General features: G+C 41.4%; 1 protein-coding gene across 2 annotated transcripts in view; it reads right to left on the bottom strand.

Annotated features, from left to right (window-relative positions):
- FBXW8 (F-box and WD repeat domain containing 8) overlaps positions 1-27,387 on the bottom strand; it is a 115,231-nt gene that overhangs the window by 61,996 nt on the left and 25,848 nt on the right. For both annotated transcript variants that reach the window (XM_058531509.1, XM_058531510.1), the window contains exons 3-5: positions 19,210-19,374; positions 15,419-15,507; positions 1,932-2,089 (exon numbers count right to left, since the gene is read on the bottom strand). In XM_058531509.1, coding sequence (XP_058387492.1) covers positions 1,932-2,089; positions 15,419-15,507; positions 19,210-19,374 — 412 coding nt within the window. The remainder of the gene's footprint in view (positions 1-1,931; positions 2,090-15,418; positions 15,508-19,209; positions 19,375-27,387) is intronic.

Here is a 27,387-nt window from a genome sequence, read left to right as displayed (position 1 = left end):
TTCAAGAATATTGCTTGCCGCAGTGTTTTTAATAACAAAAATAAACACTGCAAATATGCTTCACTAAGGGCCCTAATAAATAAATTATAATACAGCCACATAATGCAATACTACACAGGCTGAAAAAGAGTAAGGTTTACCTACCAGTGCTAATATGGAAAGACACCAAGACGAGCCATTAGGTGAAAAAAGCGAGGTGCAGAAACATACCTAGAGTAGGACCTACGTGTAAAATGCGAGAGGGCCTAGAGGCAGGGGACCAGGAGGAACACTTCAACTTCTTTTTGGATGCATTTTCTTTTACATTTTATACGTTTTTGCTCTGTTTGAATTTTATCTATGAAATTTTTTTAAAAACCAAGTATTTAAAATATATTTTGGCAATCAGTTGCTGAAGAAAGTAGTTTCTCTATCATATCTACACAGTTCTCCAATATTTCTGTGCAACAATAGGGATGAGGGCAACAAAGACAACTCTAAGAGACAATATACAACCAGCAGCACACTTGCACATCACCTCAAGCTATATTTTCAAACTCACAAAACCTGAGATGTGAGCTATCAGGCGCACATTTCGACCAGCGTCTCTGTGTTTGGTATCACATAAACAGCACCACAACCACGGCATGGCCTAGGAGACACAACCGCAGTTCTGGATTCACTACTGACTAACGACTCAGCCTCAAGCAAACCACTTAGCTGGCCTCTCTGGACCTCAGTTTCCCCATGGGAAGAAAAATGTGTGTGCGCACATGCATGTGTGTGTGGCAGGGGGAGGCTATCCTATGATTCTAAAACTGTATGACTAACTTAAAAATACTGCAACTTTTGCATAGTTGTTTAAAAAAAAACTCACTGATAATTTGGAAAGTAGCAAGCACACTCAGGCTCCTCATATGTTATCTATCCAGGATCTCAATAAATGTATATGAAGTATTATATACCACAGACACAGCTTAGCTGAATCTCTGAAGGCTGAAATGAAAATAACCCATCAATGGCATCTACTCATGTCAAACCAAAAGAACAGAGTTCACGTTGTTAAAGTAATAAAATGGAAATATTTAAGATTTCACCCCTATTTTTAAATGGCATGTGGATATAAAATTCCCACTGGCTACTTTACTATAGTTTTGTCTCTCTGAGCCAACCGATAATGTTACAGTGACTCTGAAGATCTGCAACAGTGCCACACGTGATGACTAACATTCTGCAACAGTTGTGGTCCAACTTCCAGGCAAGCAGGGAAACAAAGCTTTTGGAGATTCAAACTTTACAACATGATGGAAGCAGGAGCGTGAGAGGTGAAGTACAGGATATCATGGCCATCGGAATTATTATTCCTACTAGCTGTAAACTGTCAAGTGTCTCATTACTTATGTGAAACTACTTTTAGACTACTCTTTCCTAGTTCTGTATATCCACAGTTGCCCAGAGAGACAACATATTACCATAAGTTATCTCATAGGGTATGTGGCTAAGTGCCAGAAAAAGGTAGGCAACTGACTTTTATTTTTCTATCTCCATATTTGTCAATAGATTATCTACATCTATCTCCTTTTCACTGTTCCCTTTGGATTGAGCAGAGACTAAAGGAAAAGTAGGCCAAGTATATTTAATATTTTACACCAAACAAGTCATTTGCTTAAGATGGCTTGGCCAGCCTCGTGTCTGGCGCTAAATCCCAACCCGACAGTTCCAGTAGGAATTAAACACCAGTTTTAATGGGTGCCGTGTTCCAATGCCTACTAATGCATTGAGGGTTATTGGCCAACTTCTTCACATAAAGGCAAGAGTGAGCGTATGTGTGTGAACATGTGTGTGTGCCCACGTGTATGTATGGAGGGATTACGGGGGAAGCTGGCCACAGCTGCTTAATTTTTGTAATGCTTTTTTCTTCCTTAATAGGGAGGAGGGTTGAGCTTACTTACCATCCTCATAAGCCGCTACCGCCAGCGAGCTGTTTATCCTCACAAAGGAGACATATGGCTGCATTCCAGGCTCGTCCTCCTCATACTCCGATTCCAGGAAGGGAGCTATGTAGTCCCAGGTGCGGGTGTCCCACACCCTCACATCCCCTGATGTGTATCTGGAAAAGAAAGAGACACTTGGTTCCAAACGGGGAATGAAGAGCAGGGCCATGGTGGAAAAAACAGGGAGAGCCTTAAAACAACAGAGGAGTAAGACTTGGTGGGTGCGGAACCACTCCTGCAACACGGTTCAGATGAGTAACACCAACGGGAGGAAATGTCAACCAGATAACAGAAGGCTGTGAACATCTTTCATGTTCTCATAGCACAATAGTGACAATTTCAAATGAGAACATTTTAATAAAAAATTGGGTCTCAAGATCTCCTTGTTTTTCCTCTTACATTATTATAGCCAATCTGCTACCTTAAGTTTTCTCAGTAAAGGGATCACTAACAGAAATATGTAGAAGCCACAGTATTTACACACAAACGCATACACACAAACGACAGAGAAACGCTAAGGACTAATGGTCTTACAGACACAAGCTTTCTAATGCCTCATCCATGCATCAGATTTGACTGATTAAAGTCCCTAAAGACTAATTGATTTGCTGAAACAATTAAATCTTGCCTTTAGCAGCCAGACAATGCTGCCTTCTCATGAAAAGCTCCTGTCGAAATGCATGACACTCCCCAGTTTTGCCCACTTAGAAAACAGGAGCACTCACTCTCTCCTATTACTCCTGCCACTCCAACAAATGACGCTCTCCATCAAAGCCTGGGCAGGGCCAGAGCCTGCTCAGACACGAGGCCCCTAGGACAATGGAATGGCCAGATGATGAGGTGGTGCACCGCCTGCCATTGAGGTACTTATGCTAAGTTCCTTACATCTGCTACAGAGGGTTTGATCCAACACATAAAGCAACTGTGGTGAGGCATGTTAGAAATGCTTTAAGAGGCTCATGATGTACCCACACAAACACACAGATAGCAGATAATTTCAAGAGGTTCACAGTCTTCCTGAGGCCCAAGCTATCGTTCATTCAGGGCTTCTTTGATCCGTGTTAGAATGTAAAGTTGAACAAGAGAACCCCTGAGATTTAATTGCTGAAAACTATGACATGGTACATCTATGAAGCAGTTATAGATCAATTTCTCACATGAGATTTCTTAATAAACTAAGAACACTGATTCAAGAGTGCTTCATTTACTAAACGTAGTAGTATTTCCCTCAAATTATTAATTGACAGTAAAGACATATATTACACAATTCAAAGGTCACTCTGTCACTCAAATTCCCCAAGTTGGAGGATTCAATTCTCTCCCTGCAGGACGAAGCCCGAGGATTGTGCGTGTGGTGTAAAGAGCCAAATAGGAGAGATGTGCTTTCTAAAATTGGACTGACGGCCGCTGTTTGCCCACTGATCCTCCAGTAAATAGAAATGCTCATTCCACGAGTGTGATTTAAGCCTGGCGATGCACAAGCAAGGGCAGATACTGATATCACCAAGGCCAAAGCACAGCCACTGGCTCCTGGGCTCTCCAGGCAGCATTCTAGATGCCCCGTCATAACGAGGAGCCCTGCATAAGAACACACACCTCGCCGCACCAAAACCACCAGGCTCACCTCGACACCCCGAAAGCGACTCGGGCATTCCCTGGAGTAAGGTCCCTGACTTAGATACAGAGACACTAAACAGAGATAACACGTTTGCATTTCTAGACTGTGTGTGTGATTAGATTCTTAAGGTTAAATTCTATGTGAAAGGAAGTAGCCAATTCAGAAAGGAAAGGTGAGAAGGATGGCAACGTCTTTCAGAAATACAGAGAAGGTAAGAGAAAGAAAGACAGAGGGAATTTAGGAGATCAGAGAACAAAGAAACTTTGAGAAAAAGAAGTGCACAAACCAGGAAAATGTACTTCCTTTCCGTCAGTCTTGGTCATTCTGTTTTTTATTACCTGTATATCGAACCACAGCAGTAGTCTTCACATGGTTCTTCACGGCACCCTCTCAGGGGCCACAGGGGGAGCAGAGGGGTACAGAGGAGACGATTTTAGTGTCCTGAGCTCCAGCCCCCCAAGCCCCCTTTACCCAATGAGACAAAGCAACAACAAAACCAAAACTTGGAAAACTGCTGAAGTACACAACACTGAACTGTGAAATACAACTTGCTGATCTCTCCATTATTTGGGGGAAGAAGAGAGGAAGGGCAGACATCCCACAGAGAGGAGTACTCTATTAATATCTAAAGGTTCCTGAGGAGCCTTTCTTCCATGAAGCTGTCCCACTCACACTGTGACTCCACACATGTAAAATTAAATGCATGCTCTCCTCAAAAAGCTTCAGCTCACCGCCAAACTAGCCTGTGGCTGAATTCCTTATTTATGTCAGTGAGGCATCAGTCCCAGGTCACTGGTACAAAACTGAGGGGCTCCTCAACACCTCCTTTGCCCACCCACACTGCTATAGCCATTCAGGTTGCCAGACCCTGTCTGCTCTTCTCATCCCAGGGATGCCACCCTGGTCTAAGTCCCCCAGACACCATGACAGCCTACATCTGAGCCTCTCCCACCTCCACAACCCTGCACAAGCCAAGCTCTCAAAACTACATGACTACATGAATCATTCTCCCTCACCCTCCAAACGAGACCATGTGCCCTATGATCTACCATGACAACAGCCTGGGCTCTTCTCTCGTGGCAATCGTGTGTGTGATTATCTGACTGTTCATCTCCCCTACAGACCTACAAGCCTCTCAGGTCAGAGGCTGGGTCCTGCTCATAGCTGTGAACCCAATGACTAGCACAGTGAGACTAGAATAGCACTGCATACTTAGGAAGCCCTCTGTAAACACTTAGGCCTTAACACCTTATTGAATGAAGTTTTAATTACTGGGCCTAGCACTGAAAACCGCCCACCAACTAGCTTGCCCCCTCTCCCCAGTCTCATTTTCTACTCTTCTTTAGCATGAGCTGGCCTCCAGATAAGCCTGCCATTCACTGGCTTCCAAATACTCCTGTCTCTGAACCTGGGCTTAGGTCATCCACCTTTCTGGAGTGCCCTCCCTCCTCAGGACCCAGCCCAGTGGGTCTCAATGTTGGCTGCACATTAGAATCACCTGGGAGGCTTTCAAAACTCTTCATACCCAAGCACACCCTAGATCAATTAAATCTGACTCTCTGGGGGTGGAACCAGGCATCAGTGTTTCTAATGTGCAGCCAAGATTGAGAACCACTGACCCAGCCCAAGCCTACCAACTCCTCAAGGTCTAGCACAGGCCCTCCTCCTCCATGCAGCGTTCTCTGACTCAACTACTGTGCCCTGTGTCCGAGAAATGATGTCCCTCAACTTGACTGTGAAGCCCTCGAGAAGGCTGCACCTCAATGCCACAGTCTCCATCACAGTGCCTTACACACAGCTAATAACTAAATGGTGATTGCAAGGGGGCCCACAAGTAACAACCCAACTGGTTTGAGTGGCACCTTTTATTCCTACTGCCCACCTTTCAGTGCTAATGATCAGTGAAACACTCAGAACGCACACATCGACATGCATTAGACTTCTTGCATTTATCTCCAAACTGATTACATATCTCTCTATAAAACACAGGGTAAGCTAAATTATTTCAGTAAACATGAAATTTTCCATAGACATCAATTTAAATTAACTCCATTTTTCATAGCCAAAGAGCATGATAATAGCATAAATGTTTTGCTGCAAAATGACTCAGGAGGCAAAATATAAAAGACTCTATGTCTCCTTTATGATGGCAACAGAGAATAAATATCCTATTTCAGCAGGTACTGTGTGATAACTCAGCAGTAGGCTCTAAAATCTCACACAAGTGAAAGCAACCACAGCAGTGGGGCTCAGGCTCAGGGCTAATGAATTCGTGCTAAAGAAACAGACATCTTCACAACGGTAAAACACTGGCTGGGGCAGAGGGACCTGGACCAAACCCTAAACGTGATCTAAAAGCATTTAACAACATTGGCCAGGAGAAGCAAGAACTGATACAGGAGGGAGGGAGGAGAAAAGGCTGATGTTTCTCCAGAGCTCCAGATGTCTTTATCGCTGCCTGATGACAATTACACTCAACCAATTAAGACACCACTATGACAGCTGCATTGTCAGTAAGCCTTTGGACCCACGGTTGATGGCTCTCTAATTAGTGTCTGTGCAAAGTACAACTGCAACTAATATATTAGCTGATATAAGAACACTAAAGAAAAACTGAAGAAAGAAGCCTTTTCCAAATGAGTAAGGATGCCCTGGCCCACTGCATGGACCAGCGCAACTCTACACATTCCCAATCTTTTTTACGCTTGGCAACGTTGAGTTTACCTCCAAATAAATAGGTCAGAGACCACAGCTGATTTTTTGTTGAAAGAATGGGAATAGAGCCTCTCTCAAGCCTGGCACGCCACAGCAACTGCCAATTTAAAATGATTTACCACCAAAGAGCTTCATTAACTAGTAAGTTTCCAATAAGCAGACTACTTATCTAGACCAAGAGACCCAAAGAAAAAGGAAGAAATGTACAGCTGAAAACAACCTTTAACCTTTCTTCTTGTATAAACATCCAATGGGGTGGGAGGAGTAGGGGGGATGGTTGCATTTTACTCCAGGTGCCAGCGCTTATTTGCTAAAAACTATTTTAAGGTTCTTCATAACAACCAGGAGGGCTGTTTTGATTTAAGAATGCTAGAAGTAAGGTTAAGTGACTTACCCAAGGTCACAAGAAACATTTTAGTGGCACAGCTAGGATCAAATGGGTCTCCAGTCTTTTCCCAAACTGCTGCTTGGCCAACAAGCCACTCTGCCTCTTCCGATGACAGTGTCTTTAAACAAATACAGCTTTTAAGAACCATCCCCATTTAAGTGCAATATAAGAAATTTTACTGGTTTCAATATCGTGACTCAGGCTTGGAGGACACAGCCCCCGACCCTAACTCATCAATTCCACCACTATGCCTCAACTAGAAGGCAAGAAGCCAACAAAAAAGCTCAATATGCTGGCAAGGAATGCGGGGCTGGGCAGAGGCAACAGTGCCTCCCCCACCCACTTCACAGGTGATGTGAGAGCACACGAGGAAAGACAGGTGAAACTTCACCCTCTACAGGGCCATACTCATGCAGCGCCCCCCCAAACAAAGTCACAATCCTATCGTCACATACACAGCAGCCACAAGGAGCCTTGTTATAAGGCCTTGGGCCAGGAACAGCAAATGGTTTCATTTGTGTGTCAAATCCAATAAATTGATAGTGGCTGCCTACAGCCCTGTGTTGAGGATTCTGAAGCTGTTTTCCATCCAGTTCACCAGAAAAATAAGTGCTGTAATGGATTATTAATGCCCACTGTTGGTTTGGGAGTGAGGAGTGGCTGCATATGTACAAGTTATTTGCATACCTGCCCCATACAAAATTCTACCTGCCCAACTCCTACTCATCCTTCCAGCCTCAGCTGAGAAGTCACTTCCCAGGAGGAACCCGGCCTGACTCTGAGCCTGTACCAGGTGCCTCTCCCCAGAGTGCTACGTGTCCTGCTCTTCCCCTCCCCTAACATCTCCCACGCCATTCGGTAACAGCCTGTAATGCAGGCAACCGATGTGCATCTCTCCCCATGAGCAAGGGATGTGTCTGCAGTATTCATCTGTGTTTAGTAAATGTTGAATGAATGAATTTACTGACAAACTCAGAAGATGGAAGTGGTTGAAAAAGCCTGCAAACCAATTAGGCAGAGGCTCCTAAAAATGCAAAGCCCACATTTCAAGAAACATTTACGTCCTTACCATGCAGAGGTTTTAAGAACTACTCACGTGCTCCATACTTTCTTTAGTAATACCAAAGATTACAAATCAATGAAATCAAGAGTATTTACTGTTTTCTATGAAACACGACTGTGTTGTATGATGCAATTAACAAAATGAACTCCATCCGCAGTGCAGTCTTTCTGTGGAATGCACCACTACAAACATCAAGTGCAGCTTAAGACGCATCAATTGAAAAATAACGAACATCTTAATGGACCTTACGAGATACATGCACTCCACACTTAAAACTGTTTTCCATATATCTTGGTTAATCACAATCAATAGAGTCAGAGTCAATGATGATTATGCAGAGTTATTGTAGCTGGGTCCCTTCCCATTATTCCTTGGAGAACCAGAGATGGATAAATGCAGTCATGAGTTCACCAGTATTTATTAAGTACATTCTGGACCTCCTTTACTAAGGATATAACAAATGTAATGCTCTCCTCTGGTCTCTTATCAATATCTTACCTCAGACTTATTTACCAGAAAAGCATGTACACCTCACAGCAGAAAATAAATAAATAAATTGAAGTATTTTTAAAAGGAGGTCCCTAATGGGTAATGATCCAATTCCTTATGGGAAACAGCCCAATGTCATCATAAGCAGCAGCACAAAATCTATATAAAACAAAGTTGAAAGGAAAACTGTCAAAAGTTTTTTAAAAAGGAGAATGATAGAAAGTATGTCCTTAGTAAGTATAAATATGGGGAGACATTTATCTAATGCAACTTTTATCACCAATCTGTATTTACAAAGCATCTGTTATCTCATGAACCTCAAAGTAATCCGAGGTATTATCCATTTCTTATACATTCACATGAAACTAGCAGAGTATTAGAAACACCATCCTAGAGGTCTTCAGCTCCTGAACAGGAAATATTTTAAAATTCAGGGCAAATATACACTATTGCAAATTGAAGCTATATTTTGGCATGGTACATGGCCAATACAAAGGCACATTTTTAATTACTGGGAAAAGCGGAGGAAAAAAGTGGCTAAAAGCAAGGTATTTCAAGTTACCTTAGATGTACACCTATGTTTGAACTGATATTTTCAAACAGTTCTCAGTTATAAACAATGATAACATTCCAATACAAGTGCCAATGGGCAAACTGAACCAACCAGAGATTCAGACATCAAATTCTACATTTATAAACTGGAAGCTCAAAATTTTGCTTCACGTCTACAGAAGACTGGAAACCCTCTCACCTCTGACGTCCAGGCTGTGTGGACAGACACAGCTAATAACAACAAAGCCAGAACAACAGCCAGAGGTCACTTGGCAGCTAGAGAGGTGTCGCAGTTTTGTTGTGTCTACTTGGGTACCCTTGTCTCAAAGGGAATGGAGATGGATGAAAACACATGAGACTAAGTGGGACAACTGGATATTTTTAGGGAAAGAAGATAGCTAATATTTTGCAACATTAAATGATAACAGTTTTCCCTCCAACCACACTTGGACGAGGAGAAACATGGATATATAGTCACTGTTCCTTCCAGTAAAGGCGGGAACTGTACCTTAAAACAGCAGATCACAACAGCAGAAAACAGGGGAGAAAAACCATTTAGGAGTGTTGAGAAAAACCTGAAAACAAAGAGGGTGCTTGATATTTTTTTAAACCAAAAGGGGGGGAAATGGTCCTCCAATGTGAATAGAAAAGTGTGCTTTCTCATGCAAACTGAAATGCTTCAACTTATGAATCTTAAGTAACAGTGAGGAGGGAGTTTACTGCAAAAACACCACCATACTCCTGGGCATCTGATAAAAGCTTCTGGTGAGCTAATAGCTTAATGGTTAGCAGAGCTGGCACAAGGCCTCCAGTGAGCCCCAGGCTTGACTTTCTCCTGCAAGTTCTACCTGAGATGCTCTCCTTCTCTAGGTGGCAGTAAAGCAAACAGACTTCTGGCAAATTACACCTAGACCTACATCTCAGGTTTTATAATGTGACCTTTCTGAACTCATGATGTCATCTGTTTTCAACACTTAACTTCCAGAGGGCACCTGGGGAAAAAGAGAACAGTCTCAGCATCACAGAACAGGTCAGGGATGCGGCCACATTCTCATCTCTTCTATTCTTTTCCCTCAATGATAAACAGATAATTTGAAAAACATTCTAGGGCCGGCCCGGTGGCACAGTGGTTAAGTTTGGCGCACTCCACTTTGGTGGCTGGGTTCGCAGGTTTGGATCCCAGGTGTGGACCTACACCACTCATAAGGCCATGCTGTGGCAGCGTCCCACATACAAACCAGAAGAAGACTGGCAACGGGTGTTGGCTCAAGACCACTCTTCCTCACCAAAAAAAAAAAAAAAAAAAAAAAAATCTAAAATTCTCAGAGCTGTCACCATCAAAAAACAAAACAAAGAAAACAAAAACCATGCTTCCTAATCACTTATTATCAACAAACTTTCCAGATAACATCTCTTCTTCTAAAATAGAACAAAAGCCCACACTAAACCTCACTACATTTCAGGAGTGCTACCACATCACAAAGAAAAGGCAGCAGAGGCTAAACTCAGAGCGACATGCGGCTTATTGTACAGAGTTTGGTTTCTATACCAATCTGAACTGGTATAGAATACATAAGTATACCAGATTCTGAACACAAATTTCTCTCAAGTTAAAGAAATGAAAAATTTTAACTGGAAAATCAAAGTAAAGGCTGTGTTTGAATTGCTTATTCGCAGTAGAAGGAACTTCCACTTATCTGACCAGCAAAGAAAACAACTAGTTCAGGTGTTTTCTGGGATGCTGCATACCACTGCTAAGCGGCCAAATGAGACCACAGAAGGGCAAGAAGAAGGGCCAGAGAAGGAGCGTAGGCAGGTCAAAGGCAAGGAAGCTCAGAGAGTGCAGGGTCTCAGACCTGTGAGGAGTTCTCATTGCATACACACTTTCCTCAGTTTCCTGGGTGCTGGGACTGGTGTTAGGCTCTGAGGGTACAAAGATACTTAATACACAGTCTCCAGCATTTTAAGAGGGGTAGAGTCAACAAGATCAAACACTGCCAAGAGACTGAAAGGGATGGGCCAAGAAAAGGCCATTGGTTCGTGACCACAGGTGACCTGTGAGAGTGTACCTCAGTGGAAGGGCTGAGATGGAAGCCAGACTGCAGGACATTAAGTCATGGATAGTAAAGAAGGGAGGTGTGCTCCCTGGTTACTTATGGCCCTGGTAGGAAGAGGGAAGGTATATTCAGGAGAGCAGGCTTGAGGGATGGTTTGGAGACTTCAAATCAAAAAGTTAAATTGGAGGGACCGGCCCAGCGGCACAAGTGGTTAAGTGCGCGTGCTGCGCTGTGGCAGCCCGGAGTTCGCCGGTTCGGATCCCGGGCGCGCACCGACGCAACGCTTGGCAAGCCATGCTGTGGCAGCGTCCCATATAAAGTGGAGGAAGATGGGCACGGATGTTAGCCCATGGCCAGTCTTCCTCAGTAAAAGAGGAGGATTGGCAGATGTTAGCTCTGGGCCGATCTTCCTCACAAAACAAATAAGTAAATAAAAAAGTTAAATTGGAAAGAAGTTGAGAGTTATGAAGGCATTTTACAACAATTTCTTAATCTGGAAAATAAATTCATTCCCCTAAATCCAGTAATTCCACTTACGGACTCTAGCCTAGGAAAATAATCAGACTAGGGGAGGACAATGGAAGAACTTTAACTCTTTATTCTATACACTTACATGGAATTTAAAGTTCCTACAATAAGCATGCATTTTATCACTTTAAAATAAAGATTTGGGGGGCTGGCCCCGTGGTCAAGTGGTTAAAGTTCCGTGTGCTTCACTTCGGCAGCCCAAGTTCATGGGTTCAGATTCTGGGCACGGACCCACTCCACTTATCAGCCATGCTGTGGAAGCGTGCCACATACAAAGTAGAGGAAGACTAGCACAGATGTTAGCTCAGGGCGAATCTTCCTCATCAAAAAAAATAATAATAAAAATAAAAATAAATATTTGTAGTACTAAAAAGGAAAAAAGCTGCAAACTTCTATACATAAAATAGTCATATCATTATACAATAACAAAATACAGAAAATGACTTTAATGTCCAATACTAGGAGAAAGAATAAGAAAAAAGGGATATAATTATATCCTAGGAGTTTTTGCAACAAATCAAAGTAATGAAAAGCATGTAATAACATGAAAAAAAAATCTCATCAATTTAGTGAGGACAAAAAGGCCAAAAATGTAATGTAGGCTATGATTATATAATGTAAAAATATGCACAGAAAAACTGACTGAAAAATAAACCATACACACCAACAACCATACAGGAGTTGTGTTAGCATGCTGAGATTTAGGTGGCTTTCTCTTCTCCACTTGCTAACAGTTTTGCAAAAACAGCATGGTTTTACTACTGCTTTCATTTTTAACAGACAAGAAACAAGCATGCCAAGAAGAAAAATCAAAATGATGCTGTAATAGACAAGCTGTCAGAGGAGCAAATGAGGGCTTGAGAAGGGAGCCCTGCGGCCCGGCTCTACACACAGACATTGCAGGAGCCAAGCAGAGCAGCGCCCATGTGCCCACCCGGGCTCATCTGACCTCTCACAGCCTCAGCTAACACACACAAAATAAGTGCTTTGGAATAGATAATCTCTGAAGTCCCTTCCACACTTAAAATTGCATGATTCTAAGTTGAAAAAACTGAGAAATCAGAGAACAGACAAGAGAAATTAGAACTTTCTCCAGTTTCTCACTTATAGTATACAGGTGTTGCAGGGGTCTGAGTATTTAGACAAAAAAGTACAAGCACTATTGGTCATTTAATAAAATATTCATACTCCCTCTAGTTCTAAAAGAGGCTTACAAATTAACTGGAACAAAATAGTTGGCTGTAAAGTTAAAAATTATTTCAAAATAAAATAACATAAAACAAAAATACTTAGGTGAAGCCGCGAGGCCACATGATTAGCTGCCTTAAAGCTGCAGATAATCACTTCTCCAGGAGTTACAAGAAGGGTAGATGGTGGGGGGTGGCAGTGGGGGGGTTACAGGCGACAGTGCTATCGACAATTGTGGGGGGAGACTGACTTGAGTTGGCCCTTAAAGAATGGGGACTGGGTTTCTTTTTGGGGTGATAAAATGTTCTGGAATTAGACAGTGGTACACAGTTACACAACCTTGTGAATATACTAAAAATTACTGACTTTTATAATTTAAAAGGGTGAATTTTATGATATATGAATTACATCTCAATTTAAAAAAAAGACGTGGTCAAAGTGTAACTAAGTAGAATAGCGTGGAAAAAAACAAAGGTACACCAAGGAGAGTAATGAGGAGAAAGGGAGGTTGGAAACAAATTTTAAAGGGCTCGGAATGTCACAAAAGCTAATTGGAAATGATCATCCATGAGACAGTAAGGGAAGCAAAGACTCACAGACAAAAGAGTGAAAGATCAGACAAGCTTTGAGAAAGACGTCTGTTTCCTCTACTGGAAAAAACAGGCCTCAGGTAAGCAGGGGCCAGTCCTGTTCACTTGATAGGTACTCGAGTGTCTCAGGTGAGTTTATGAGTGACTAGCATTGGAAGGTTACCTGGTTCCAGGTGCAAGAGTAAGGCAGAACCAAGGCTGGGTCAACTGTAAGGCTAAAATACAAATTAGTCTGGGCCTAAGCAACACGACTCCAAATCAGGATCTTTTACAGAGAGGATAGAAAGGCTGGGAAGAAGCAAGAGATTTTCCAACAGTCTTTCCTCTCCATCAATTACATGAAATATATTTAATAGGTTTAAATGCAAAAATGTTACATAGTTGAGCTCTAGATATACAAAACTAAGCCTCTGAACAGATTCCACTTGTGTAAACAATAAGAGAAAAAGGAAAGGGAGAAGAAAAAGAAGAGAAATGCAAGGTAAGTAGAAGAGAAAGAAATGGTGAGGTGGCCACTGTCTCTTTAAGAAGCTCCTTGGAGATACATAACTGTAGAGGGCCTGGTGAATACAACATTGATTGAGAATGAGGTAACCACAAACACCACTGTCTCAAATGAAAAGGGATTCAAGATCTGACCCAGAAAACAAGCATCGTAACCACCAGATAAAATTTTAATGATAAACACAAGATGCTCTACATACAAGCAAGATTGAAGTATCTGATGCTAGGCCATAAACCTAAGGTTCTCGTAGAAAGAGGAGCCGTGAGGAGCCTCTGACCCACAGATCAAGTTTCATCTTATCGATCCAAAAAACTCTGCCATCGCTTTACAGATTATGCCAGCACAGAGCAATGCTGAGCAGACCTCAGGGGAACGGAGAGGCAGGCAAAGCAGGACTGGCATCTGGACTCATGGCCAGCTTGCCTTGGGTAAGGTCCATGTCCAGTAAGAAATTTATAATCGGCTTTCCAGACTCAAGTCTCCTTTACTCCCAATTTCTTTCATAAATCTTTCAGTCCAATCTCAACATTCTGTCCTCGAGTATCTTCTGACACTTTAGGAGACCCCGTTGAGCTAGAATGATAAATGCCTTTCAGAGTTACCAGGGAGTCTCAGAATTAGTGGGAAGAAAGGACCTGACTATCATGAGCAAGTCTTAGGCCCACACTTGAGCAATGAGAGGCAGAAGCCTAAAGCCACACTGACAACTGGATGGACAGATTTCTGGTCCACTAATCTTTCTAAAAATAATGGTTCTATAGCACTCCCAAGAAGAGCATTAACCTCTAAATTGTGGCTGGTAAAACAAAAGCTAAAGAAAAGCATTCCTCCTGGGCATATCCTGTTTAAAGTAAAAATACTTCTTTCATAGGTATTACATACAACAAAATATTAAAATAATCTGATTGTCTGGAATTTCCATTCAAATAGTGCTCTTTAAGGAAAGATTTTTCTTTACAGAAAAAGACTCCCCTACTACTAAGTTAAGTCCAAGGTCTGTTGCCGTTTTCCTCCAGGAAGGAACCTGTGTTAGGTGGCTCACTCCAAAGCCAATCCAGACTCAAAGTTTAAGTGTCCTGGTCTCACTTTATAGCATTATGTACACAATCTGAGACCACAGTTCAAGATATCTTCTTAATCCAAAAAGAAAATTGCTCTTCTCATTATACATTAAAGAAATATATAAATGCATCTCTGTAGTAAAATATGAAGAATTCATAGAAGTGGTTTTTGGAACAGAAGCCAAAGAAATCTACAGAAGCTAAAATTAAATTTCTTGGCCATGGAGACAAATAAAACGCCTATTTCAGGACAAGTTAAATAGCAAATATGTACTGTGTGGTGGAGAAGGAAGGTTATGTGTGGCCACAGCCCTTCTGCATAATAAAGGCTTCAAATAAGAGAACAAGAACAGGACCTGTTTGTGCCAACACTTATTACTCTTGCTTGACTTTATGTCTTCATAAAACACAAACTGTTTGCCTTAATGAAAATCTAACATAACATGCCACAAGAGTGGTCTAAAAGCTAGGAAAGATGTTGAGATGGACGGATTACAGATTCACTCTATACCATTCACATCTCTCCACTGACTTCAGAGCTCTCAGGTATTGGGAACAGACTCATGGAGATTTTCCATCTCAGATACATATTCTCAAGGGAAAATAAGGTCACTGGGACTCAGAATTTGGTCCATGAAAAATGAAAGACCCTAAGGTGAAGAGTATTAAGTGAAAAATTGTTTTTGCTTACCCAGCAATGACAACACCATCATGAGAACGCACATCACATAAAACTGCGTCAGGAACGGGTTCCAGCTCACTCACAGCACCCTTGCGATTCTGTGTAAGGAAAAGGGGGATGCGGTTTATACTATTCTTGGGATAGCCGGAAGACAAAGCACCTTGCTTTCACCTACATTCCACAGTGATTTCTTACGGCATGTACTGTGTTCAAAGTAATCTGGGCATTCGAAAGGACAAAGATGACAATAATATGTTAAGCTATTAGCATTTACAAGTTACCAATACACGAAAAGCACTGAACTCGAGGGCACGGGATGTGGGAGATGCTGCCCCTGTACTCAAGGAGATTACAGGATATGGAGGAAACACGTGAGCACAAATAACTACACTCCACAGTAGGCTGGTAACGGCAAATGTCTGAAGAAAGGCATAAAGTACAAAAAAAAGTTTAGTTCAGAGGAGAGAAAGTATTTAATGATATTTTACCTGTTAACAACCCTTATAAGGACTCTCAGAATAAAATGAAAAAGTATATACAAAGAGAGAAAAATCAGGATGGGGAAAAGGAAGAAGAGAAGACATTATTTCTGATTGAGAGGTCAGAGGTTCATGAAATGGTATTTAAAGGAAACCCTAAAACCCATAACATGGGTTGTTCCTCGGGAGGAAACTAGGTGGTAGGTGGAGAGAGGCGAGAGGGAGATGTATTTTCCACTATATGCCCTTTCATGACTTTCGCATTATTTGTAGCAAGAGCATTATTATCAATTCAAAATATATATATAAAATAATTATTTTAAAAATAAAAATAAAGGAAATCGGCAGGAATATAAAGTATCCACATGTGGGCTGCTGGCAAGAGTGGGACAGTTAAGCCAAGAAGCAAGCGTGAATGCAGCGTTCACGAATACCAAGTAATCCGCAATTTCAATTTTGCTGGACTCGCACAGGATTAGAAACAGTCTAAGCTCCAAGCATAGTTCTTAGCACACATCAAGCATTTAATAAATGGCAGCTTCTATTATTATTATTTATATTCGAAGAAAGATGGCATCCATTCCATTAAAATCAACATTTATTAAGCAGCTATATTCCAGGCACAGTGCAAGATAATCTGCACGATGATCTAACTCAATTTGAGGGCCAAGTCCAAGGCTGAGGGACAAAGCTGGACACATCCAAGTGGATCTGTCCTGCTAGTGGAGATATGAGGATGGAAGGGAAGGACGTGGGAGTCATCTGTGTGAGGGCCACAGCCAAAATGATGAGAACAGCAAAAGGTATTGAAAGAAAAGAAGAGGGCCTGGGATGAATACCTGTGTGCTTATAGCATTTACTAACTTCTGTCATATGGCTTCCCTCCCCCTCATAGGCTCCAACCCCACACTGGTATTCTGGTCTTAGAGAGATTCTAGAATGCCCAAGCAAAAAAGAGTTATGCAAATATCAGGAAAAGGAATATATAGTCACCACAACCAGCTTATCAAACCTTTTCCACACTGGCTCTGAACTGCAGGTCTACGTAAGTTCACACATTTATAGGTGATGCTCTATGCAGAGGTACCTGAGAACTCTGGGGTCCCTTCTGGGGTTTCTCCAGACACTGACTAGGAGATACCAAACCAAATCACCTGCCCAACCCATCCTGAAGCTAACCAAGAATAGCACTGAACCACAGCATGTGTATGCAAAGGCCTCTGAGCTTCCAAGGCCAACAGTAACTGAGAACGGGACATGGGCCAAGCCCTACAGGAGGATCCTTAGACGCATCTTTAGACAGGCGAGGGCCACAACCCTATGAATGGGGCTATTCTGAGCCCCACTTTAGGGATGAGAAAACGTAGGCTACAACGGGGTAAAGCACCTTGCTCTAACACTACCTTTCATGTTTTGATAGGGCTTTCTTTCTAGAATCACAATAAGAGTCCTATCATTACAATTAATGTAAGATGCGTCATTTAACATTTCACTTAGATAGTCCTCATTCTAGCAGTGTCAGGAAATGGGCCTGGGACACCCCAGAGAGAAGCCTCCCTCACATTCTGCCTGCAGTCTTACTCCAGGCTCATCCCATGACAACCATTTACTGAGCACTTACCAAACAAATGGCTTGGTGCTTGTTACAGAAAAAACAATAAACAGACATTCAGTTAAATTGTATGTCACTTGCATACTGTTATTAAGGGCCAGATGCTATGAGGTGGGTCTTTAAACACCTTCACTCTGCCACCTCCAGTCCAGATGAGGTGGTACCTGCCTCCCTCCTACCCCCTCTCTATTATCAAAGAGGAAACAAAGAACTTAGCTGCTGCTTTCTCTCTCGGGGTGTGACATCTCTGAATTCGAGCCAGGGTACACTGACTATCTCCAGTTCCCATGCTCACAAATCTCAAAAGGATCCCTCTTTTCCACACAGAAAGGCCCTAGTTAATGCCCAATTCTCAAGCTTTCTTTAAATTACAGCCCCTCCGACCAGGGTCAGACCCTCTGCTTTCTGGCCCCTCAGCTGTCTAAGCCGCTTTGTCAAAGCCTCAGGCCCGTCCCTCACTTGTGTCCCTCACACAGACCTGACCAAGCACACATCAAGAGAGTTGGGGGCCTCCACATGAAGTTATTACCTGGTGTGGATGCAGCTGTGGGGCCAGCATGATTTTTACTTAGTGGTGGTGTTTTAACGGCCCAAGAAAGGACAGCTATGCTAATTCTCTTTAGGAAGGTGGTTTACAACCAGGGGTGATTTTGCCCCCAGGGGAACATCTGATGATGTCTGAAGACATTTTTGTCATGACTGCAGGGAGGAGGACAATGCTACTGGCATCTACTGGGTAGAGGCCAGGGATGCTGCTCAACATCCTATAATACACAGGACAGCCCTCACCAAAAAGAATTATCTGGCCTCAAATGTCACTAGTGCCAAGGCTGGGAAATCCTGAATTAGAGACACACTGCTCTTTAATACTTTGCTAGGAAAAAACTGTGCAGTTCCCCAGATCAAGAGTATCGGTCACTAATCAGGTTATGAGGTGACTGGGGACAGACGTGCACATAGGCAATATGTCACCATCAGTAATGAGCAAAAGCTTGTTAATCTCAAAGTCTATTAGGATTGACCTTCACAGAAGAGGAGAGAGTATGGTTCTATCCCTTCCATACAACTGGATATCCAGCTACCCAGCTGGGAGAAACACTCCACCACACGGCTGTCTCATCATGCTCAAACAGCCTTAGGTAACACTGCTCTCGACAGTTATTTCCTATAGAAACACTTCACTGTGAAAATTCTTAGCTGTGATCTAATATTTCTGTAGAGATTTTGAAGTGATAAATGTTATGGAAGCAAGCCAATAGGTTATGTGAGGGAAGAGAAGACAGTACTTAGAGACATTTAATACATTTACTGGAAATAGCATTTTCAGCTCCTCTTTTGTATTCAGGTGGTGCTTTTGCTGTCTTGATCCATCCAGATGGTGAAAGTGAAGGGGGCTGCGCTGAGCACTCCTCCCAAGATCCTAACCACCAGAGGAGAAGGGACTGGCACTCAATCTCCCCCTTTCTCTCCTGGAGAACAACAGGACGCTCCCAAATACTGTGGTTGAAAATGGGGGCAGATACTCTAATGGCGAACAAAATGGACAACAAAGCACCAACAACTGAGGGGCACTCACCACACTCCTCTCTTTGCTTTTGGCAGTTAACCTCGGGCTGTAATTGGAGGGACTCCGTGTTTAATCCCAGGCTTGGATTCCCGTGTCCTGGTAGGCTACCCTTCTACAGGTAATGATACTGGCCACTGCCTACCTTCCAGTTGGTTCTCAACATGTGTTCCTTGGCTCGGCACTCTTGGAAGATGAGCTTCCAGCAAGAATAATCAGAGATGCTGCTCTGGGGAAGGTGCCCTTCCTGCTGGCACAGCCTGTACCAGAGCACTTCATCTTCTGCAATCACCTTCCACGTCTTGCTCACCTAAAACAGAAGTGACACAAGTGTCAAATTCTGCAATTAGAGAAGCCCTTTGTCATCCAAAAATCAATCAACACCTTTATTGTTGCCCTGGGTTTATGGCAGTATAAAATGTCTCATTAACAAAACACTCCGAGGTAAAAAAAAAATACAAGCAAATGTTTCCATTTTATCTTTCAAGGTTTCAAAATTGTTGTACTACTATCTAATATCACATTTTAGACTATTTGGTTAAATTATTATATAATATAAAAGAAAAATACACAAAAGGCAAAAAATAGACACTGTAACATGTTAATAGATACACAATCATACAGAGCTTTTCAGAACAGAATCTCTACTTTTTAGCAAGAGGCACTTGCATTTCCATCTTATACAGCTGGAGACTGATGGCCTCTGAAATAAAAAGCTGTGATAAAATAAACACTCATAACTCAAAACTTCTGGTCCTATTCAAATTTATATTATGTGTGAAAACTTAGATTTTAAATATGTAGATTAAAAAATATTTAACACATAATGTACAACAAAAATTTCACAATAAAAAAAATTTTTTAACAGAAAACTCGAGCTGTGAACCAGGTCCATAAGATCTGATATACAGAAATTAATGCTACGTCTGGACGGAATTTCAAATCCCAACAGTATCAAGAGGAAATGGCCATTTTAACTATTAGTGCTTTGTCTTCCAACCCTAACTGAGGGGAAGGATGGGTTTCTTCATTACAGGATAATGTACAAAGTTGGGCAGACTGCAAAAGATGGACTCTGCTGGCAACAGGAGCAACTGATCCAGCAGATCAACATGCTTTCGGTCTGCAACACCCTCTGCTTGCTGCCCATCCAAAGGCTGCCATCACTTCCAATAAATAAGAGTCATGACCAGAGGTTTACAATAACCTGTGCTCCTTAACAATCCCTCGGGACCACTTCAAGACATCGAATACGCAGACAAGAAGAAGAACCATGAGACAAAGTAAGGCAGAGAGCACACAGCACGTGCACGGCAAACTCTCATTGCACAAGGGTGCCTTGTTTAACAAAGTACTGATGGGGAGTTAACTTTCAGGACTGCAGAGTAAGATCTAAGAAAAATCTGCTTCTCCATAAAAGCAACAAGAATACTGCCAAAAAGTGTCAGTCAATTTTTTCAGAACTCTAGAAATTAATTAAAGGCTTGAAACATTGAGGAGCATTTATTCAAGAAAAATGGCTGAATCTTGATAAGAATAGCAACCTTTGTGTTGTTTTAACTCGCACTAATCCCATCCTCCTCCAGCCCATAGTAACCTTGAAAACCGACATCCTTGCCCCTATGGTAGCTGTAAAAACCAGTGGCCTAGCAGCCACTGGGGAGGCGAGATGGGTGCACAGCTCCCCAAAAGTGCCATCCCCAGAGAACTGCCACCATTTGATTTGTCCGGCAGCTTGCTGCAAAGCTCTTTTTTGAAGGCTTGCCTTTATCTGATCTGACTTAGATCTTGCTCTGTCCTATCTCCAGAGTATTTCTCAGAAACCATAAGGGACAACTGTTTGACATTGCAGCTGCCTGAGGCAGCATTAGCAACTGGGGCTAAAGACGCTGACCAAAAGGCTTAAAAGGAAAACCTAGGGAATGGGATGTCCATAGGGGGCTTTGAAAGGCTCCAATATATTTCCAGGACTCAAGAATGCCATGAGCAAGCGTAGGACTGTGTGTGAGCCCAGGAAAGACCTGGGAAGGCCCTGATCTTTCCACTCTGGCTAACCTTAAGGCTCTACACAAGCAGGAAGTGAAGGCTAAGGCAGAGATGTGAACTGCTGACATGCTGAAGGCATGCCCCAACATACAGAGAGCACCTCAGCAAAGGCTGGGAGACCTATTGGTTCAATGTACTTAAGGAAATCTCTGCCTGATCCCTAGCTAACCACTAAGCTAACTGAGCAGAGATTTCAGTGGTCGCACATGACAAAGAGTACAAACTAGACAGTTAGTTCAGAAAAGTCACCAAACAAACAGCAGCAACAACAAACCCTCTATAATGGAGAGAATCTGATTTCCAGAGTTGTCACATTATTTTAAAAGTCCATTTTTTAACAAAAAATTATGAGACATGCAAAGAAACAGTAAAGTATGATCCATATACAGGAAGAAGAAGCAGTCAATGACCCTAAGGAAGTCCAGACATTGGGCTTACTGAACAAAGACTCTAAATCAGCTATTATAAATATGTTCCAAATACTAAAGGAAAGCATGTCTAAAGAAATAAATGAAGGTATGAGCACAATGTTTCATCAAGTAGAGAATATTGATGCAGAGAGAGAAATTTTTTAAAAAGAACCAAATAGAAGTTTTAGAGTTGAAAAGTACAGTAATTGCAACAAAAAATTCACTAGAGAGGCTCAACAACAGATTTAAGCTAGTGGAAAAATCAGCAAACTTATGGTCAATTAAGATTATCTAGTTTGAGAAAGAAAAAGAATGAAAAAATAAACAAAAGAAAAACCAAAAAATAATGAACAAAATTAACAGAGCCTCAGAGACCTGTGGAACACCATCCAGATGAATCAACATAGGCATTATGGGAGTCCCAGAAGGGAAGGAGAGAGATAAAGGAGTAAAAACACTATCTGAAAAACTAATGGCCAAAAACTTCCCAAATTTGATGAAAAACAATCTACAAGTCAAAGAAGCACACAAACTCCAGGAAGATAAACTCAGAGATCCCCACACCTAGAAACATCATAGTCAAACTGCTGGAAGCCAAAGACAGAGAGAATCTTGACAGTAGCAAGAGAAAAAGACTCACTGCGAACAAGGGATGCTGCATTCCTCATCAGAAACCATGGAGATCAGACAGCAGTGGGACGGCATGTTCAAAGCACTGCAAGAAGAGACTGTTCTTGCAGTCTCCAATAACCCTACACCCACCAAAGCTATCCTTCAAAAATAAAGGAGAAATTAGATATTCCCAGATACACAAAAAAATGAGAGAACTCATCACTAGTAGACTTGCCCTACAAGAAAGACTAAAGGGAGTCCTTTAGGCTAAACTGAAAGGACACCAGACAGTAACAATCTGCACAAAGAAGTACGGTACACCACTCAATGGCACTACATAGGTAAATATAAAAGACAGCATAAATGTATTTTTGCTTGCAACTCTTTTCTTCTATCTGATTCAAAAGACAACTGCCTAAAACATAAAACTGTGTTGATGGACTTATAAAGACATAATTTGTATGAAGCAAGGAGAGGGAACAAAGTTATATTGCAGCAGTTAGGGTATACTATTGAAATTAAGTTGATATTAATCCAAACCAGATTGTTTTAAGATGTCAATTGTAATCCCCAGGGCAACCATTAAGAAAATAACTCAAAAAAATATAGTAAAAGAAACAAGAGAATTAAAATGGTATGCTTGGGCCCGCCCCGTGGCTTAGCGGTTAAGTGCACGCGCTCCACTGCTGGCGGCCCGGGTTCGGATCCCAGGTGCGCACCGACGCACTGCTTCTCCAGCCATGCTGAGGCCGCGTCCCACATACAGCAACTAGAAGGATGTGCAGCTATGACATACAACTATCTACTGGGACTTTGGGGGGAAAAAAAATTAAAATGGTATGCTAGAAAAATATCTACTTAACACAAAAGAAGAAAGTAATAAAGCAAAAGAGAAACAAAAAATACGTAAGACATACAGAAAACAAATAGCAAAATGGCAGACGTAAATGCTTCCTTGTCAGTAATTACATTAAACGTAAATGGACTAAGCACTCCAATCAAAAGACAGAGATCGGCAGAACAAACAAACATGATCTAACTATATGCTGTCTACAAGAGACATACTTTAGACTCAAGCACTCAAATAGGTTGAAAGTACAAGAATGGAAAAAGATATACCATATAAACAATACCCAAAAGACAGCTGGAGTAGGTATACTAATACCACTTAAAGTAAATTTTAAGACAAAAATTGTTACTAGAGACAAAAGACATTTTTATGAGGGTCAGTCCATTGGGAAGTTATAACAAGTGTTAACATATACACTTAACAAGAGAGCCCCCAAATATATGAAGCAAAAAGAGATAAAATTGAAGGAAGAAATGGACAGTTCAACAATAATACTTGGAGACTTCAATACCTAACTTTCAATAATGGATAGAATAACTAAGCAGAATATCAACAAGAAAATAAAAGAACCGAACAACAGTATAAACCAACTAGACATCAGAGACATCCATAGAACACTCTACCCAACAACAACAGAGTGCACATTATTCTCAAGTGCAATGGAACATTCTCCAGGATAGACCTGAAGAATGCTAGGCCATAAAACAAATATCAAAAAATTTAAAAGGAATGAAATCATACAAAGTATGTTCTCTGACCACATGGAATGAAATCAGAAATCAATAACAGAAGGAAATTTGGGAAATTCATAAACGTGTGGAAATTACACAACACACTCCTAAATAACCAGTGGGTCAAAGAAGAAATTCTAAGAGAAACTAGAAAACATTTTGAGATGAATGAAAACGAAAACGGAACATATAAAACTTACGAGACACAGTGAAAGCAGTGCTTAGAGGGAAATTTATAGTTATAAATTCCTATATTTAAAAAGATCTCAAATCAATAACTTAGCCTTCCACCTTAAAAAACCAGAAAAAGAGAAAACTAAACCCAAAGCAAGCAGAACGAAGAAAATAAAGATTATGACAGAAATAAATGAAATAAAGAAAATGAAAGAAATAAAAGTTATTTGAAAAGATCAATAAAACTGACAAATCTTTATAAACCAAAGGAAAAAAAGAGAGAAGACTCAAATTACTAAAATCAAGAATGAAAGAGAGGCCATCACTATCAACCACAAAAATGAAAAGGATTATAAGGGAATACTACGAACAATTATACACCAACAAATTAGATAAACTAGATGCAATGGACAAATTCTTAGAAAGACACAAAGTACTGAAACTAACTCAAGAAGAAATAGAAAATCTGAATAGACCTATAACAAGAGGTTGAAGTAATAATAATAATAATATTAAAAAAAAAAAAAAACTTTGCACAAAGAAAAGCCCAGGCCTAGCAGCCTTCACCAGTGAATAACCAAATGTTTAAAAAAGAATTAATACTAATCATTCACAAACTCTTCAAAAAAAACAGAAGAGGAGGAAACACTTCCCAACTCATTCTGTGAGGCCAGCATTACCCTGATACCAAAATCAGACAAACATCACAGGAAAAGAAAACTACAAACCAACATCCCTTATGAATATATACAAAAATCTTCAACAAAATACTAGCAAACTGAATCCAGCAACATATAAAAAGGATTATCTATATGACCAAATGCAATTTATCCGAGGAATGCAAGGTTAGTTTAACATACAAAAATCAATATGACACGTTGTAGTACTAGAATAAAGGATAAAAACCACACAAAGTTCACATAGATTGGAAAAAAACAAAAATCTTTAGGGGCTGACCCCATAGCGTAGTGGTTAAGTTTGGCATGCTTTGCTTCAGCGGCCTGGGGTTTGTGGGTTCGGATCCCAGGCGCAGACCTACACCACTCATTGGCCATGCTGCGGCAGTGACCCACATACAAAATAGAGGAAGACTGGTACAGACGTTAGCTCAGGGCTGCTCTTCCTCAATGAAAAAAGGGGAAGAGTGGCAACAAATGTTAGCTCAGGTCGAATTTTCCTCAACAACAACAACAAAAAAAACCAAAACTTGAAAAGTTAAAAAAATAGTAAAGGAGTTATTTATATTCAAAACAAATCTACACTGTACAAAAGAATTCATGGCAGAGCTCCTTTACATAATGACTTCCCTACGGAGACCTAAAGTGATAGGGATATATATATAAATTTGATAAATTTTTAGGAACATAACTTTAAGATCACCAGCATTATTCAAGCAGCAGCATGATATCACAAAAAACCCGGTACACTTGTGGGGAAAAAATATAGATTCTACTGCCAAGTCTTTCACTAACTAGCTGTGATACTACAAGAAAGGCACGAAGCTCCACTGCACCTCTTTCCTCTGTGAAATGAGGGGTGGGGGAGAGTCAGATCCTAAAATGTCCTTTATAACACTAAATTCTACCACCTTGCAGCCTTAGTTTCCCCAGCTTTAAAATGTAAATAATCATACCCCACCACCAACAGAACTGTTGGGTATCTCAATCACAGAGCTCAAGAAAAGTACTCTACAAATGTAATTCTTTCCACATATGCCACGTACTACTATAGATCACTCCTGATAGCACTACAGGATGCACACATTCCTTACTACGAAATTATGCTTTTCCAAATAACACTTTAAATGAGGAAGCCATTAGCTTCCCTATATATATATACATATATATATATATAGGGAATATATATAGGGAATATATATATATATATATATATATATATATATATAGGGAAATATATATATATATATTTTTGTGTGTGTGAGGATGATCAGCCCTGAGCTAACATCCATGCCAATCCTCCTCTTTTTGCTGAGGAAGACATCTATTGCCAATCCTCCTCCTTTTTTTCCCCTTTTTCTCCCCAAAGCCCCAGTAGATAGTTGTATGTCATAGTTGCACATCCCTAGAGTTGCTCTATGTGGGACACCGCCTCAGCATGGCCAGACAAGCGGTGCGTTGGTACGCTCCCGGGATCCGAACCCGGGCCCCCAGTAGCGGAACGCGCGCACTTAACCGCTAAGCCACGGGGCCGGCCCAGCTTTCTTATATTTTTAATAAAAAACTTTATTAAATCTATAATGCGTTTCTACTTGCCCTATGGCAGCAGAAAGAGGCTAAAACTTACAAAGTAAAAAAGTAGTCAGAATCCAAGAACTGAGCTTTTTTCAGTCTCAAAATTTATGATTTTCCATCTCAAGCAAACTATACTGAAAGTAATCATTATTACAATACCTCATTCAACCAAAACTATGTCAAAGCAATAGAGACCAACAGAACACTCTGATGGCACATTAAAGTCCTGGCTTCCTTAATTACCTTTTTGCTGCATATGTAGGCATGCAAGCTCTAGGTATGACAAGCAGTCACGTCACCTAAGTCCCCTTCCCTGCAGACATGGACACTTTGCATGGAATCCACAGCATCGGAAGTTAGACCAGGTAGCATAAAGAAGTGGCAAGGCTTCTGCCACTTTCCTGAACCAAAGTGTCACACTATCATGCTGAAGGTGTCACACGGGCTCAAGTCTTCAGTGGTTTAGAAACTGAAGAATTAAGAGGGGTCTTGGAGATCCACGAGGCACAACTCTCCGTCACAGGAAAGCTCCGCACAGCATCCCTGGTTGGTGGAAGGCTTCTGGTGAAGAGCCGACCTCCCCAGTCAGTCTGACCCACTGCAAGGCAGTCTATTAGAAAGTGCTTCCTTCCATTGGTTAGAAAATAGATTCCAGGGGTGGGCCCGATGGCGTAGGGGTTAAGTTTGGCATGCTCCACTTCGGCGGCCCAGGGTTCACTGCTTGTCAAGCTATGCTGTGGCGGTGTCCCACATACAAAATAGAGGAAGACTGGCACAGATCTTAGCTCAGGGACAATCTCCCTTGAGCAAAAAGAGGAAGATTGTCAACAGATGTTAGCTCAGGGTCAATCTTCCTCACAAAAGAAAAAAAAAGAAAAGAAACCAGATTCCACCTATGGCCCTGATTTTGCCCTTCTGAAGGAAAAATCTATTCCTTCTTCCACCTGAAAGCTCCTCAAATGGCTGACGACAGCCATCACGTTTCCCCTTAGTCATTTCTTCATTGGTCCAAATATTACCCATTTCCTTCAACTAACTGTCCCAGGACTAGTTCCCATACCCATTATCTTTGAACTTACCCTAATGTTTGTGCATCTAGTGTCCCTCTTCAAATGTGGTACTCAGGACTGAACAACACCCCAAATATGGGCTGTCAAGTGCTATGCACAGAAAGATTTTGTCAGACACTAATTTGCCATGTCACTTGTTGTAGATACGTCATCATGGCTACTGAACTAATGGTCCACC

Source organism: Diceros bicornis, chromosome 35 (assembly GCF_020826845.1).
Source record: "Diceros bicornis minor isolate mBicDic1 chromosome 35, mDicBic1.mat.cur, whole genome shotgun sequence".
In the NCBI taxonomy this organism is placed as follows: Eukaryota; Metazoa; Chordata; class Mammalia; order Perissodactyla; family Rhinocerotidae; genus Diceros; species Diceros bicornis.
This window is presented reverse-complemented; position numbering and strand designations above follow the sequence as displayed.